At 39.7% G+C, this 16,034-nt stretch overlaps 1 protein-coding gene across 33 annotated transcripts in view; it reads left to right on the forward strand.

Annotated features, from left to right (window-relative positions):
* The window catches only part of clasp2 (cytoplasmic linker associated protein 2), a 242,744-nt gene that overhangs the window by 225,707 nt on the left and 1,003 nt on the right, over positions 1–16,034 (forward strand). For 20 of the 33 annotated variants that reach the window (XM_051935860.1, XM_051935866.1, XM_051935875.1 and 17 more), the window contains 15 exons: positions 722–828; positions 1,324–1,347; positions 1,468–1,712; positions 1,909–1,972; positions 4,722–4,885; positions 4,978–5,056; positions 8,526–8,669; positions 11,808–11,951; positions 12,234–12,340; positions 12,481–12,637; positions 12,734–12,968; positions 14,004–14,197; positions 14,500–14,628; positions 14,712–14,918; positions 15,862–15,978. In XM_051935860.1, the coding sequence (XP_051791820.1) occupies positions 722–828; positions 1,324–1,347; positions 1,468–1,712; positions 1,909–1,972; positions 4,722–4,885; positions 4,978–5,056; positions 8,526–8,669; positions 11,808–11,951; positions 12,234–12,340; positions 12,481–12,637; positions 12,734–12,968; positions 14,004–14,197; positions 14,500–14,628; positions 14,712–14,918; positions 15,862–15,978 (2,117 nt within the window). The remainder of the gene's footprint in view (positions 1–721; positions 829–1,323; positions 1,348–1,467; positions 1,713–1,908; positions 1,973–4,721; positions 4,886–4,977; positions 5,057–8,525; positions 8,670–11,807; positions 11,952–12,233; positions 12,341–12,480; positions 12,638–12,733; positions 12,969–14,003; positions 14,198–14,499; positions 14,629–14,711; positions 14,919–15,861; positions 15,979–16,034) is intronic. The other 13 variants (XM_051935863.1, XM_051935869.1, XM_051935878.1 and 10 more) reach the window with 1 other exon arrangement.

Consider the following 16,034-nt stretch of genomic DNA (forward strand, 5'->3'; position numbering starts at 1 on the left):
CCGTGGACCATTATATTGTTACATTGAAATTAACCGCATATCGTTTATAAATGTATTTGATAGAGCCGCATCTGGGATGTGAATCTAAAAAAAGAAAGGAAAACCACACATGAACAGTAGCACTGCTTTGACACTGGGTGCCGCCAGTTTGCAAAACCGAGCGGAAAACGTGCGTAAGCAATGGATTGTGCTGGCGTGAGAATGTGCATGGCTTTACATCAAATGTATTTTTATATATCACGATTTAAGCGTGGAAACTGGTGTAGGCAACATTTTCTTGTGTACGCACTGTTTACACGTAAGGCTCCAGGAGTGTGCAAGTTTGGAACACACGATTAATCTATCAGCTTTTACAGCCAGGGCAGGACCCAAGAAATTGTTCGTCCAAAAAGAACAGTTCCATAGAGTCGGGGGACTGCGGACAAGGATGCCAGTTTGAGGCATGCACATCCCATGTGTCCCCTTCTGCAGCAAAACTGTCTTATGCACACCCCCTTCATCCTGTTCCAGCATGCTTTACCAGAAATGACATGATAGTTTTTTCCATGACCATATACGTTTTCTTTTATTCATGCTCATAATTCAAGTCACCCTAGACTTCTTTATTTCAGCACCATGCCATTTAATTTTGCTTCTTCTTCATGCAAAATGTCTTTACCACACTCTTTATATCTGTTGACACTACAGCACTTATCTTATATTCCTTCTTTGTATATTTTAGGTCCAGCCTTTGGAATTGGACAGTCCAGCAGATTGTCATCCTCTGTAAGCGCCATGCGGGTCCTCAACACTGGCTCTGATGTTGAGGAGGCTGTGGCTGATGCTCTGGTAAGTAGCCTACTATCATCTGTGGGGCTACTCATTGTGAGGTACACTTCGAACACATGTTCTCCCTGACTGTAGAATATTGCCCCTAAATAATCTCTCACATTTGCTTTGAAATTAAGGTAACCAAGCTTAGCAGGCTACTTTACAGAAAGAAGCCTCAGTTGTGAATGATGAGAGCTTAGGGAACAGCTACTATTCATTGCTATTACCTTATTCAGGTTTCTCATTTTTTGAGCATCCTACATATCTCATCAGCACAAGTATCCTTCAGCTTTACTAAAATGAGGCATCTGTATGACCACCTGGAGAATGGCAAAACAGAACTCCATTGCTTCCTGAGTTTTGTTTTTGTATGAGCCTGCGTTCTAGTGGAGCTTATGTGTTCACCCTGCTATGTATATGGGAGCACCAGTGTTTTGGAAACTGTTTTCCCCTTGGTATATTCACTTGGCTGTGCTTCAACTAATCTGTTGTTATTTTCTTTTGTGCGCTCAGCTCTTAGGAGACATACGAAGTAAGGTAGTGTGTCAGTTTTGTCACTTGTATCCCTCTGGTGCTTAAATACTCCGGGTATGCTGTGGGGCTGGGCCTTGCAATTTCATGTTTCCCATCACATTATATTTTTTTGTTGCTTTGTAGAGGAAACCAGCAAGAAGGCGATATGAATCCTATGGAATGTACTCTGATGATGATGCCAACAGTGATGCATCCAGTGCTTGCTCTGAACGATCATACAGTTCACGCAATGGCAGCATTCCTACCTACATGCGGCAGACAGAGGATGTGGCTGAGGTTCTGAACCGCTGTGCTAGCTCTAACTGGTCTGAAAGGAAGGAGGGATTGCTGGGACTGCAAAACCTGCTAAAGAACCAGAGGACCCTGAGGTAGGAATGACAACAGAGCAAATCTAAGAAGTAACTATTAGTCTTATGCCTTAGTGACCACCTGCAACACACACCAATAAATGCTAACTTCCGAAACCTGGACACTTCAGAGGACTTTTTTTTTTTTTTTTTTTTTTTTTGGGAAGAACCCCTTGGCTGTATATCACCTAATTGTTCTCACCTTCCTGTCCTGCAGCCGCGTGGAATTGAAAAGGTTATGTGAAATCTTCACACGGATGTTTGCAGATCCTCATAGCAAGGTATGTTGTTAATAATGTTTTTGTGTAATTTGGCCAAGTTAAGTAACTTCCAGATTGTCCAGAATACTTGAGCTAGTGAATATTTTAGTGATGTTTTGGTTTGTTTTTTTTTTTGTGTGTGTGTGTGTTTTTTTCCACCCAGCAATGAAAGTGGCAGTGTACTTTGGGCTCAGAACTATATGGCTTTACTTTCTTGATCATTATCAAGAATTTTTCATTTTTTGTTTCACTTTGCCATGTGAACCACTTAAATTAGGAGTCAAAACATTTTCTACATGGTCATTGCTGTGACAGAGGAAAATGCTAAGATATCCCTTTGACTGAACATTAATTGGCCTTTGCTGGTGAATGAACTGTCCAGCTTCTTTCATGTTCACTTCTCAAATATGTTCATTTGTGGTATTATTTGTAGTTAAACAGCATTGATTCTACCTCCTATATTGTTTACCTTCTTCACCCATTGTCTTGTGTAAAATTAATTTAAGAATATATTTATTTTACAGGCAGTAAGTTTCCATGATACTTTTAATCTCGATTTTGTAAACTGTGTTGTGCGTGCATATGTGCGCTTATTTTTTTTTCCTTATAAACATACAGAGTTCACTATATGATACATCAAAGTATTGCTCATTTCACTAATTGACTTTATAGGGCATTTTTATGCATTACTTGTCACCAGCTAGAAAAAAATATTACTTCTAGCTCTCAACCCTCTCCGTTTCATTTGCTCACACAGAGAGGCTAGCTGTGATCCCTGTCCCTGCTACTTAGTAAACCGATTCTTATCCAGTTGCATTAAAGGAAAATTCCTTTGGCACAGCTGGTTGAGAAAGTTACTATGTAATCCAGCAGTCCAAGTTAATGTCTTGCTGCTGCCATCTTAGGAAGAATGAGCAGCTGAGATTAAGTGTCACCTAGACCAAATTCCTGAACAGAGACAGATGGTGGTGTGACCTGAATTCACTCAAGGAAGGATGAGTGTAATGGAAGGAACTGAGCAGAGCAACACTAAGAGAGTGTGCAGTGGAACTCTCCCAGAGAGAAGTCAAATTGACCACTGAGACAGAGGAATTCTCCTTTACCACAACAGACTTGGTGGCTCCGGGTTTGTAACCAACTCTCATGGTATGCGGAACAGAGAGGGGTGGGACCCTAGGTGAATTCTCGTTGGTGATTTTCTTGTTCCCTACCCCCACTGTCTTTCTAGATGTCTTGTCAAATCCACAACCATCCTTTTACTCTTAGTGACCTTCTCATGTTTTTTTCCTCTGCATTCATAATTCACACCCCTCTTGCCAACCAACTGCTTTACTTTGCTCCTCTTGCATCTTTCACTCATGGCCCACTTAATTATAACCTTTTCCTTGGTAATGGCTAGCAGCATTTGTTTATTGGTTAACAAGCCTTTAAAGAGGTATCTAAAAACAGCTCCTATTCATAAATTTTGAAATGGGGTTGGAGTGAGGAGGGTTTGCATTGGGACAATCATTACATGGTATTGATAAAGACTAATTGGTTTATTTCTCTTTTGTGTTTTTTTTTCTCTTTTTTCTTTTTGCATGCTTCCCCGTGTGTTGGACTCTCTGTAGAGAGTAAGTGTGTTTTAATTTCATTGCATGCTTTTATTTTTTCTGGTGTGATATTGTGCTTTTGAATATTGACTAATAACATGCTGTTTCGTGGCGGATGTCTTGTGCTTCTTTGCTTAATGAGGGGTTCTCTAGTTGGCTGGCATTAAGGTTAAAGGCAGCAAAGCAATTGTCAGTCATCAGAGTTACTGTATCTTCATGTGTCCACATATCAATGTGATATATACTTTTTTTGTTCTTGCCTGTGGTTTCCTCCTCATGATCACCTGTTGATCACTATTAATTGGTTTTTGCTATATATGTACAGGAGTGTCATGGTTCTTGAGCAGTATGGTTGCGCTTACATTTCATGTTCTGCGTAGAGTTTGCCAAGAGACTTTACCTGAATGTGATGAGCTGATCATGCAGAAAGGCTGTACTGATGAATGTCTTGTGTTGAGTCTGTTTTACAACTGTGTTGTTAGTTGTGCTTGACACCAAGTATTAGCAACATAGATTAATCGTGGATATGATTATTTTTGATCATGAAAGTGCATTAATGGTAAAAAGTTGCAGCACAGAACTAAAAGACAGCAGTGGGATGTGACATCTCCTCTTAGGTGTCCCTAGATAGATTTGTGTGCTATGGTGTGTTTTTTTTTTTTTTTTTTTTTTTTTTTATAGTAAATTCATTTACCTAAATAAACAAATAATGCACTACTTGCCCCACAGTCCTTGGTTGCACATGAATATACCCCATCAGGCAAAAGTGTGTGATTTCACATTGTGGTTCCTGTCTTGCCTTTTTCTAGTTTCCAGTTCCTTATATATTTTCTTTTCCTGGATATAGATATTCATATGAGTAACTTGTGAGATGTATTAATAGCTGAGGCCTTGTACTCTTCCGTGGGCAGTTTCACTTTGAAACCTCATTTCTAATCGTCTTTTGTTTAGGTGGCTTAGGTTTAAGTGTGAAAGCTTTTTGCTGACTTCTTGTATCTTGGCTGGCTCAGAACATGGCATGATGGTCATAATGAAATGAGTGCTTGACTGTCCTTCCTTCTCTTGCATGCATTGCCTGTATGCCTTGTGAAAATGAAATTCATGGCTGTTTCCTTCTTTTGTGTTTTCCCTATTCACTGCCTTTACCCATCCACTCCTTTTTTTCCTTCTTTTTGCAGGTGTTTAGCATGTTCCTAGAAACACTGGTTGATTTTATTCAAGTTCATAAAGAGGACCTGCAAGACTGGCTCTTTGTCTTGCTAACACAGCTTTTAAAGAAAATGGGTGCTGACTTGCTGGGCTCTGTGCAGGCCAAGGTTCAGAAGGCCTTGGATGTGACAAGGTAAAGCAGGAAATATGTTCTTATGTTCCAGTTATAACAAAATGGGCTGCCACATGCAGTGTTCTAAGCTTTATGCCTCTTTATGGTTGTAGGGAGTCATTTCCAAATGATCTGCAGTTTAACATCTTGATGCGATTCACAGTGGACCAGACACAGACACCAAACCTGAAGGTTTGTTCCCCGATTCTTTTCACTTGGCTGTTCATTTCATAATTGTGTTCTGCTAGCAGAAGTGTTTTTGGCCGTAAATGTTTGGCAGAGTAGTTGAGGGTTTGTCAATTTTTGCCTTTAACTAAGCATTACAGTGACAGCAGCTGTACTATTGTGTAGTCTTATCTAGTTGTATTTGTAGTGAGATTTTGTGTGCAAGTACCATGACCTCCCAGAACAATGTCCTTGTGAGCTAATAGGTGAAATTATTGATTTATATCTTCACATTTTTAGTGTTTAGCTTTAGGAAACATTGAAATAGCATATGTGTTACATGACGGCAGACAAAATGGCAATGGTGGTTGGCAGCACTGCAACTTCGATTGCTCAAAGTGTGCATTTAAATCTTCTAGTTCAGAACTTTGGGGAGGACCTTGAGCTTGACAGCCTGTACACCTTTTTTCCATACAGAGCGCTTGTTGGTTGGAAGCTCGGTTAGTTCTCTTTTTAATTGTACCCTCATATTGCAGTCAGTAACATTGTGGGCTTTCTTGCCATATTGTTGTGATGATCATTTGCATCCTGTAAACAAGACACTCATTGAGATGGACTTTTTGTATTTTTCCCGCTTCCTTATAACACATACTTCAGTTACTTTACATAACCAGTGTGGTCAATTGGTAACTGTTAGTTGATTGTCATTTCCATTTGAGCCACATGGTGCATTAGAATTGTATTTTATTATTTATGTGCCCCTCTTTTATGTTTGCAACCCACTACTGTACTGTAAGTCATAATCTACGCAGAACCCTGGCAAAATAAGTAAATAAATATACCTTATTATTATTTTCAGTGTCCTTCCTCTTTTTATGTTACTTTTTATATTTTTAATGGATCACATTCATTCCATTTGTTTTGGCAGGTTGTGGGTTTTTTGGTGGTTGTTCTTGAATGCCATTTAGATTGGCACTCATAAATATGCAAGTGACAGCAGGCATTATACGGTGTAGACATCTCTTTTCACCACTCCTGATTGCACTAGTGTGTAGGCTTTTGTTTTTACTGTTTACACCTGAATGATATGCTTAGTGCTGGGCTCACTACCTTGTTCTGTAAGCTTCTGTACAGACTAACACAAGCATTAAGTCCATATTGTTAAGAGTTTTTGTCTCCAAATAGTCAAACTCTTTATCCAAACTCTGAACTCAATCTCACTTAAGCTGTGTTTGTACAGAATGATTCATTCAACATCTGTAGCTGGGGTTGAGAATGTTTGTTTTTATCCATATTTATGACAAGTATTCTTGGGGTGGATGATGCAAAATTAATATGCCGGGTTAAACAATCATGTGCGCTCCCTGTTGTGGTATGTCTTTGAATTCCTTGCCAAACTTCTTGCTGTCTATTCTTAATCCTTTAGGTCCCTTTCTTCAGTCTCAGTTTATAGTTCTCTTTGTACAACTTGCTTTCTTATTCACAAGCTCTCCTTTCTCTCTCTCAAGCCTGCCAAGAAGCCCTACAGGTTTGGGTCAGCTATAAAATTGCTTCCCCACTGCCCCAGAAAAGCAACCCGGCACACTTGTACACTACAGGAGCAAATCCAAGTGTGGAACCAAGCAGCACAGGTTAGTGCAGCTGTGGGGAAGCAATTTTCTATCTGTGACAGGCATGTGAGGAGGCACCGTAAAGCTCCTAACATATAGAAGTCCACATAACCTGTCAGAATTTAACTTCAAGGCATCTTTGGAATTGCCACTTAGTTTCCTTAGTGTTACATTTTTTTCCCAAAAAACATGTAAAAAGTGTTGCATTTTTTGCTTGAAAAATGACATTTTTATTAAATCTTTCTTCTGTAAAATGTACAAAACACTAAAAGTACAAAGTTAGAAGTGTAAAAACTATAATAATGATAGAAATAATAATAATAATAATAATATGAAATGGTCTGCAGTTTAACATCTTAATGCAATTCACAGTGGAACAGACACCAAATGATTCGTGAAATTAATAATAATGATGGTCCTAATGCCACATATATACTGTCAAAATATGTTTTTTGTGTGCTATTTCTTTGAATGGGAAAACTGCTTTAGTGTATGGTCATTTATCTATCACTATTCAGCATAATGATTAGTGTCAACAATTCTTTCGATTACAAAATCAAAATGAGGTGGTGATGGTGTATTTGAAGCGGGGTCAACAGAAACCGAAAAATTAGTTTCACTTTCTGATTCATCAGAATCACTTTTTGGTTTCATTGTCTGTTTCATTTTCACTGCCTGATGACAGATTCACTTCATCATCAATGCTAATGATCAAAATCACTGCTCATATTGCTGTCAAGAGTGTGGAACACCTGGGCAGCTGAAAAACATTTCTTGCATGATGGCAGTATGAAGCTAGGAGAAGATGCATCTACACTGTTTACCGGGCAACGCTTGGCCCTGATGTTTATGCAAGACACACCTATACAGTTGCTTGAGTAACACTCAGGACTAACGCTTTTAGCACTTTTACAGCCCGAGTAATCCTCGAGTGTACAGTTGCCCGAGTGACACTTAGGATTAACACTGTTTTCTAAGATAACGCTAAGGAAGTTAAGCAGCAGTCTAGTTCCCAAGGCTCTTCCTAATCTTTGCCTGTGTATTTTTTTTTAACGTATTGCTAAAAGTGTGAGTTAGCATTTCCTAATTAAAAAGCAATAATGTCTTGTTTAGGTAATAACAGCAGTCATAAGCAACAGCAACACAGGGCCTTAATGTCCATTTTAGGGTGTTTATTTTAAAAAGCATAAACATCATTCATTTGAAACAAGTCTATAAACAAAGTGCTACTATCATGCATATTCAGTTACTGGTCAAGCAATAAACCAGTCACTATTAAATTGTTGCTTTTTGTGCCTGTAGTCTGCTTTTCCACAAAAATTATTTGTCTACATCATTGATTTGCATTATATACAAGGTATAGTTACAATGAAAAAGTAAATGTGCACTTTGTGCTATTGGGTTAAAACATTAATATTGTGTTAATTCGAAGAGTTTATAAAGTACAATGCCTCATACAGACAAGCCATTATGAAGATTTGCACTCCGTATATTTATATCTGTGTGCGTCCTTCTTTTGGTTGAGACTCTCTGCTACTCCTAGATACAAATTAAAGCTTGCTTAACTTCTTATTTACTGATATAAGTAGGAGTATAGGAATAACGTGCCTCTGGACAAACACTGAAACAATGACATTGTATGACAGCATCTGGTACAATTGTGCTGATTCAAGCCTTTAGGAACAGGACATCACTTTATTTTTGAGTACTGTCTCTTTTAAAAAGAGCTCTGTGTCCTTGTAATTGATTTGGGGGGTACACACCAATGAGTGAGCTATTGGGGTAAGTAAGACTTGTCATTTTGTCTCTATCCTGACTAGAAGAGTTCATTGTCAGCCAGGCTATCAGTGAAAGAATTAAAAGTTTTGTATTTGCTTCCCTGGCAGGTGAAAGTCGCTATCCTGAAGTACATCGAGACCCTGGCTGTACAGATGGATCCTGGAGACTTTGTAAACTCCAGTGAAACACGACTGGCTGTGTCCCGTATAATTACGTGGACTACGGAGCCCAAGAGCACAGAATTACGTAAGGTGGGTAGTTTGTGTAGGTCAGCTTATTTAAGGTTTTCCAAGCACATTCAGAATTCATAGATAGATACTTTATTAATCCCAAGGGGAAATTCACATACTCCAGCAGCAGCATACTGATACAAAAAACAATATTAAATTAAAGAGTAATAAAAATGTAGGTAAAAACAGACAATAACTTTGAATAATGTTAACGTTTACCCCCCCCGGGTGGAATTGAAAAGTCGCATAGTTTGGGGGAGGAATGATCTCCTCAGTCTGTCAGTGGAGCAGGTCAGCGACAGCAGTCTGTTGCTGAAGCTGCTCCTCTGTCTGGAGATGACACTTGTTTAGTGGATGCAGTGGATTCTCCATAATTGATAGGAGCCTGCTGAGCGCTCGTCGCTCTGCCACAGATGTCAAACTGTCCAGCTCCATGCCTACAATAGAGCCTGCTTTCCTCACCAGTTTGTCCAGGCGTGAGGCGTCCTTCTTCTTAATGCTGCCTCCCCAGCACACCACTGCGTAGAAGAGGGCACTTACCACAACTGTCTGATAGAACATCTGCAGCATCTTATTGCAGATGTTGAAGGACGCCAGTCTTCTAAGGGAGTATAGCCTGCTCTGTCCTCTCTTGCACAGAGAATCAGTATTGGCAGTCCAGTCCAATTTATCATCCAGCTGCACTCCCAGGTATTTTGTCACATTACATTCGTATGTTACAAAGGGGGAATTTATTGTTAGTGCACATTTGGTTTTCATACATGTATGTCATAGTTGTGCTAGAATGTGACTTGTTGTGTTACCTCCCATAGGTATGACTGTATAATCACCTGTCTTACGATGTTTCTTCTCTTTAAAATCTATTTCATTTAGATTTGTGCATAACACAATATGATTCTTATGAAAGAAGCAGGACATAGATATTGCAAAGTTCCAGATGTTATCCCAGAGTGATATTAGGTAAACTAGATTTAATAAAGTGCCCATTAGAATCGATGTGGAGATGCTACCATGCTGTTGCTTTTTTCAGCTATTTGTTTGCCATGTCAACTTCAAAACATTTTTCAGTGTATGGTATTGAGCCAGAGTGATCTGCTTTGATCATGTTTCTGTCTGTATAAATAGATACTTAAGGACCTCTGAGATTGTTGTTCTTCACTGAGCAACAGAGTGGAAAGGGCATACCACTGGTTTTGTTGCATTCCCAGTTGATCCTGGCATCAGTAGTTAACTTTCCTTAATGGGGCAGTTCATATTGGGTTCCTTCGGTTTGCACTGGTCATTACAGAGTGATAGAGTTTCTGGTAAATGCAAGTCAGAGAACTTCTAGGCTACTGGAAAGGTTAGAAAAATGAGGATTGGCCTTAGGAGAATTTGATAAAAGATATTTTACATGTCTGTGGCACTATATATGATGATGATGATATCAGATATGCCTGACACAGGTAGATTTGTGGGGCATTTCATTTCTAGTAAAGAATAACCTTGCCCCCAATCCTTTTTTTCTCTGATGTCAGCAGCGTGTTATCAGTAAACAAATGTGTGCTCTCTTGTGCTGTGAATTGTGGCCATGTGCTTCTTACACAAGGGTTTAGGGTGCTTGCTTGCTGCATGTTGCAGAGTGTGATTAAATACACATCTCAGGTTGCACCACAAAAGCAAAACGTGTAGCTCTGTGCTGTATCCACATGCTATAACACTTTCCACATATTCTTAGTGGGACTTTGACATTGCTGAGTAGCTTATCCATTTTTACTGCGTGTATACAGTGCCTTATAAAAGTATTCACCTCCTTCATTGTTTGTTCTGTTTTGTCGCATTACAGCCTTGAGTAAAAACTGATTTTTGGGGGTTAGCACCATTTGATTTATACAGCATGTCTACCATTTTTAATGTGCAAAATATTTCTCATTATAACACAAACAATAATTGAGGCAAAAATACAGGAATCTTGAATGTGTGTAAGTATTCACTGCCCCAAAGTCAAAACTTTGTACTTGTTGCTTCAATTACAGCTGTAAATCTCTTGGGGAATATCTGTATTAGCTTAGCACATCTACCCACTGGGATTTTCAACCATTCCTCAAGTCAAATCTGCTGTAACTCCTTCAAGTTAGATGGACTGCACTGGTGTACAGCAATCATCAAGTCATGCCATAGACTCTCAATTTGATTGAGGTTTAGTTATTGACTAGGTCATTCCAAGACATTTAAATCTATCCATCCATTATCAAACCCGCTATATCCTAACTACTGGGTCACGGGGGTCTGCTGGAGCTAATCCCAGCCAACACAAGGGAGCAAGGCAGGAAAGAAACCCTGGGTAGGGCGCCAACCCAAGACACTTAAATGTTTCCCTTTAAACCAATTTTGATAGTATGTTTAGGGCTATTGTCCTGCTCGAAGGTGAACCTTCATCCCAGTCACAAATCTCTGGCAGACTGAAACCGGTTTCCTCAAGAATTGCTGTGTATTTAGTGCCATCCATCTTTCCTTCAGTCCTGGCCAGTTTTCATGTCTCTGCCAATGAAGTGTTCTGTGAGATATTCAGATATTCTCTGACCTCTTTGGTGTGCTCCTTGGTCTTCGTGTTAATTGCTTAGTGGTGTTGTAGTGTCTGGAGCCTTTCAGAGCAGGTCGATTTATATAGGCATTATGTGACAGATCTTGTGACACTTTGATTGCACACAGATGGACCCTATTCAATTAATTATGTGATTTCTGAAGTTAATTGGTTGGACCAGATCTTATATAGGGGTTTCATAACAAAGAGGATGAATACATATGCATTCACAACTTCTGTTTTTAATTGTTTCTATATACACACAATGTATTTTATTTTCATTCCACTGTATTATTAAGTCCATTACATAAAATACGAATAAAATCCCCTTTAATTCCAGATTGTAATGTAACAAAACAGGAGAAACTTCAAGGTTGATGAATACTTTCACAAGGCGCACTGTACATTTTATGTTGCATAGTTTATGCAATGTATATTGTATGATGTAAGAAGTAATATGTATATGTACTACTTAGTCCCTTTTTATTTAATGTTTTTTTTTTTATCTTACTGGCAGAACAGAATGCAGATTAGGAATTACATGAAATAATCACTAGATATGCAAGTAACACTTAAACTGATTTTCCATGTTGCAGGCTGCACAGGCTGTTTTGATCTCTTTGTTCCAGCTCAATACACCGGAGTTCACCATGCTATTAGGTGCATTGCCAAAAACCTTCCAAGACAGCGCAACCAAACTGCTGCAGAATCATCTGCGTAACAGTGGCAACTCGGCACAGGTAGGCTTCCAGAATCAAACAAAGAAACATGCTTTGCTTTTTGAACTGTTGTACATATTTTCGGTTATGAATACAAAAATAATAATAATAACAGCAATCCTTTACATTTATATAGCTCTTTTCTCACTACTTAAAATGCTCTCCACTCAGGGAGGACTCAGGAATCAAATCCACAATCTCCTTTCTGTAAAGTAGCAGCGCTACCACTAAGCCAATATGGTGGTGTACAGCATCACTTATTTCAACTTGTGTGATTTAATTATGGGTACTTGCTTCCTTTAGGCACCAACTGGAAGCCCACTAACTCGACCGACTCCTCGTTCACCTGCTAACTGGTCCAGTCCACTCACCTCACCAACCAACACATCTCAGAACACCTTGTCACCAAGGTAAGTATAATACTGCTCGTCTGTCACAGCAATCGTAGTATTCTAACTACGGTTTTCTTGATGTCTGGCCTACCCTGGCATCTGAATCCTTTGAGCTTTCTGAACCATCACACTTTTTCTCAACACCTCCAATCCTGCAGTGCATTTGATTATGATACAGAAAACTTGAATACTGAGGACATATACAGCTCCCTGCGAGGTGTTACTGAGGCCATTCAGAATTTCAGCTTCCGGAGTCAGGAAGACATGAACGAGCCCCTCAGGCGGGATTTCAAAAAGGATAGCGATGGGGAAGCAGTGAGTCTTGGCACTTATTACTTAACAGGCATTGATGACATTTACCCCTTTCCTCTTTAAGTTGTAATTATCTTCCAACTATGTATCAAAATACAGGGTGGAGTCGGGTCTGACATTTTGGAGGGCAGGGCCTCTGGAGATGGGCCAGATTCTGGACGTACTGCTTTGGATAACAAGACATCTCTTCTGAACACCATGCCACTGCTGCATTCCAGTCCTCGTTCCCGTGACTACAACCCTTTCAACTATTCAGATTCCTTCAGCAGCCCTTACTCCAAGTCAGCCTTGAGAGAGGCCATGTTTGATGATGATGCTGAGCAATTTCCTGAAGGTGAGCATCTTCAATTGCTTCTTTAATAAAGGAAAAGTTGGCCTTGCTTGCTTCAAATGGAACTGACTGCATAACTCGGCAAATCTTTTGTTGTTTTGCATCACCCAAGTATACCATGCACTCCCAGACATTTTGTGATAAATGATTTTGGCCTCTAAAGCTACACTATTATCACTTCCTGCTCTTTGCCTTCGATTTTAGAATCTAGTTAAAGCCGCTCTGATGTGGACTGGAATAAGCTTTTTGTGTTTGTAATAGAAACAGGAGGCCAGCCACATCTTGTTTTCAAAACAACTGTGGCATGTGCTCTCTGCAGAATCCAGTTAGCAGACTTGGAGAGTGTTCAGAAAATATTTGGATGGGTGGTTTAGGGCCTTCTTGTGGTTTATGTGGCTCAGGGTTATTAGCACAATAAGTTTGTCAAGCTGTGTGAAGAATTCCAGTGGTTTCCTCACAGCACCATCTATGGGGCTTCTGTGAATGCAGCTACCCTCGGGTCTTTCATACTATAGATTCCCTTTAGACCGCGTGATGTACAGCACCTCCAGAAGCAGTGGATGGTGGCATCAGGTTTTGTATAAGCTAATAAATTAAATGTTTATTCTGAGAATGTATGTATTCGGTGCAGCCCTGTAGCCATCACTGTTTAAACTCATCAAGCCACATGTAGAGTTAAGGCAATTGTTCTTCTGTAATTGACCTTTGAATTTCAGGATGGTTTGGCAGTTTCAGACTTACTTAGAATGTGAATGTGCATGTTTAAACTACCTTTTGTTGTTTTTTTTTTTTTGTTTATTCTGCATTATTTCTTTGTTTCATATAGTGCCTTGAGCTGTGAAGGCTACTTTATGAAAATAAAGTTTGGTGGGTACCTATTCATTCAGAGTTGGACTCTTCACCTGCCATGAGCTGCCTTCTTAGACCCAGCAGGTGGAACACTTGCACAACTCAAGGGCTTTGTCCTAAGATGCAGGTGCAGCCTTGTAGGAGACCTCAGTGGATAAAAATGTGTGCTTTGAATTGCTCTTTTCACAGATAGTAACCAGATACAGTCAGAGATGGTGGCTGAGTTACTCAAAGAGCTATCCAACCACAATGAGAGAGTGGAGGAACGTAAGACAGCTCTTTGTGAACTTATGAAGCTCATCCGAGATAGCCTGCTGGTGGTGTGGGATGAGCATTTCAAAACCATTTTGCTTCTGCTACTTGAGACACTTGGTGACAGAGAGGTATGTTTTGACTTTGTAATTGTGAGTTTTAAATATTTTGATATGAGGAAAAAAAAAAACATTACCTATATTAGCATATAAGATTTATTGGGTCCCAATCATGTCTGGTGGGATACCTGAAAAAATCATTGCATCCTGAAGTAGTCCCCGTTCAGAGACTTGTATTAAAATTACTCCTCCCATAAGTCCATCTGCCAGGGTGTCTGTCTGATGCCACTTCAGACAATGTGCTGGACAGTCACAGTTAATGATGTAGAGCGTAATTGTTTCCAAAGTAAAACTTTTTCCCTGACCATCCACAGCATGCCATCAGAGCCTTAGCCTTGCGGGTGTTGAAAGAAATACTCAACAAGCAGCCTGCAAGATTCAAGAACTATGCTGAATTGACCATCATGAAGACCCTGGAGGCCCATAAAGATCCACATAAAGAGGTTAGGCTTGCCTTCACTTCTTTCAGAAAACTCAATTTTAGGGTGCCTGTTACTTACTCTTAATAAACTGCATTTTCATGTAGGTTGTGCGTGCAGCTGAGGAAGCTGCAGCAATGTTGGCAACATCCATCAGCCCAGACCAGTGCATCAAAGTGCTCTGTCCTATCATCCAGACTGCTGACTATCCCATAAACTTGGCAGCCATAAAGATGCAGACCAAGGTAATTGACAGAGTGCCACGAGAGACCCTGGCTCAGCTGCTTCCAGAGATAATCCCTGGCCTCATACAGGTAGACCACTTTTGAAAATTAACCATGCCATGTCATTTTCTAAACCACTAAATCCAGACCAAGATTGTAGGCGGTGCCAAATTAGCTTTTCATCTGTCTTTAATTTAATAAAAATCCTATTTTGTTGTGGTTTGCTTCCTTATTTCCATGGAATTTATGGTAGCTCTCCAAACTTGATTGGAGGGGCATGTGTCTGGCACTTGCACTACTACAAAGGGCACTGAGAAATATCTACTTTTCTGTAGCAGTGGATTAGTTTGCTTTGCTTTTTCTCTTAGGGTCTAGATGCTGTATACCAGTACAGCTTATTATGTGTCTTACTTTAGAAAAAGGATACAGTATTATCAGCTCCCGCTTTGAGTCCTTCATATGTGGAAAATGTTGTATATTGACCTTTGGTGAGATGTCATATTAGGACAGAGTGCCAAAAGGTACTTGGGAGGCAGGCAGTCATTAGCTTGGCCATCACTTTGTGTACATGCCATGGAAATACTGAGAAAGTCGCACTTCAGTTGGAGAGAATCTTATTAATGAGCAGAAAAATCTCCATATCATAAAGCTGTATAGATGCCATTAATACATATATCTGAATTTATATGTTCCATGTTAAATGTTCATTGAGGAAAGCAGTTATATAAAATAAAGCCTGCTAGGACAAACATATTTTCATGGATTGTTACCTGAACCCGCAAATGTGAAAGACAAAGATAGAAGTTCTGCTTTCTGTCTTAAAATTAGCAAATTATTATGTGATTGTAAGAGCATATTTGCTCAGTATTGCTAATCATAACTAGAAGCCCAGGGCTACTGTCAAAAGCAGTTTTGTTACAGAAATAACTTGTGATGCTTGCACATGCCTGCCTTGACAGTTCATGAAAATACATATCCATTTGATAAGATGGTGTTACTCATGAGATTTTCTCACTTTTCACATTTTTCCCAGGGCTATGATAATTCTGAAAGCAGTGTACGAAAGGCCTGTGTCTTCTGTCTTGTGGCCATCCACGCTATCATAGGAGAAGACCTTAAGCCTCACCTCAGCCAGCTTACTGGCAGCAAGGTAGGAGAACTGCAAGGCTCTCTTGTTGATATTACTTTTCCAAAAATCCCCAAAAC

Source organism: Erpetoichthys calabaricus, chromosome 13 (genome assembly GCF_900747795.2).
Source record: "Erpetoichthys calabaricus chromosome 13, fErpCal1.3, whole genome shotgun sequence".
Classification (NCBI taxonomy): domain Eukaryota; kingdom Metazoa; phylum Chordata; class Cladistia; order Polypteriformes; family Polypteridae; genus Erpetoichthys; species Erpetoichthys calabaricus.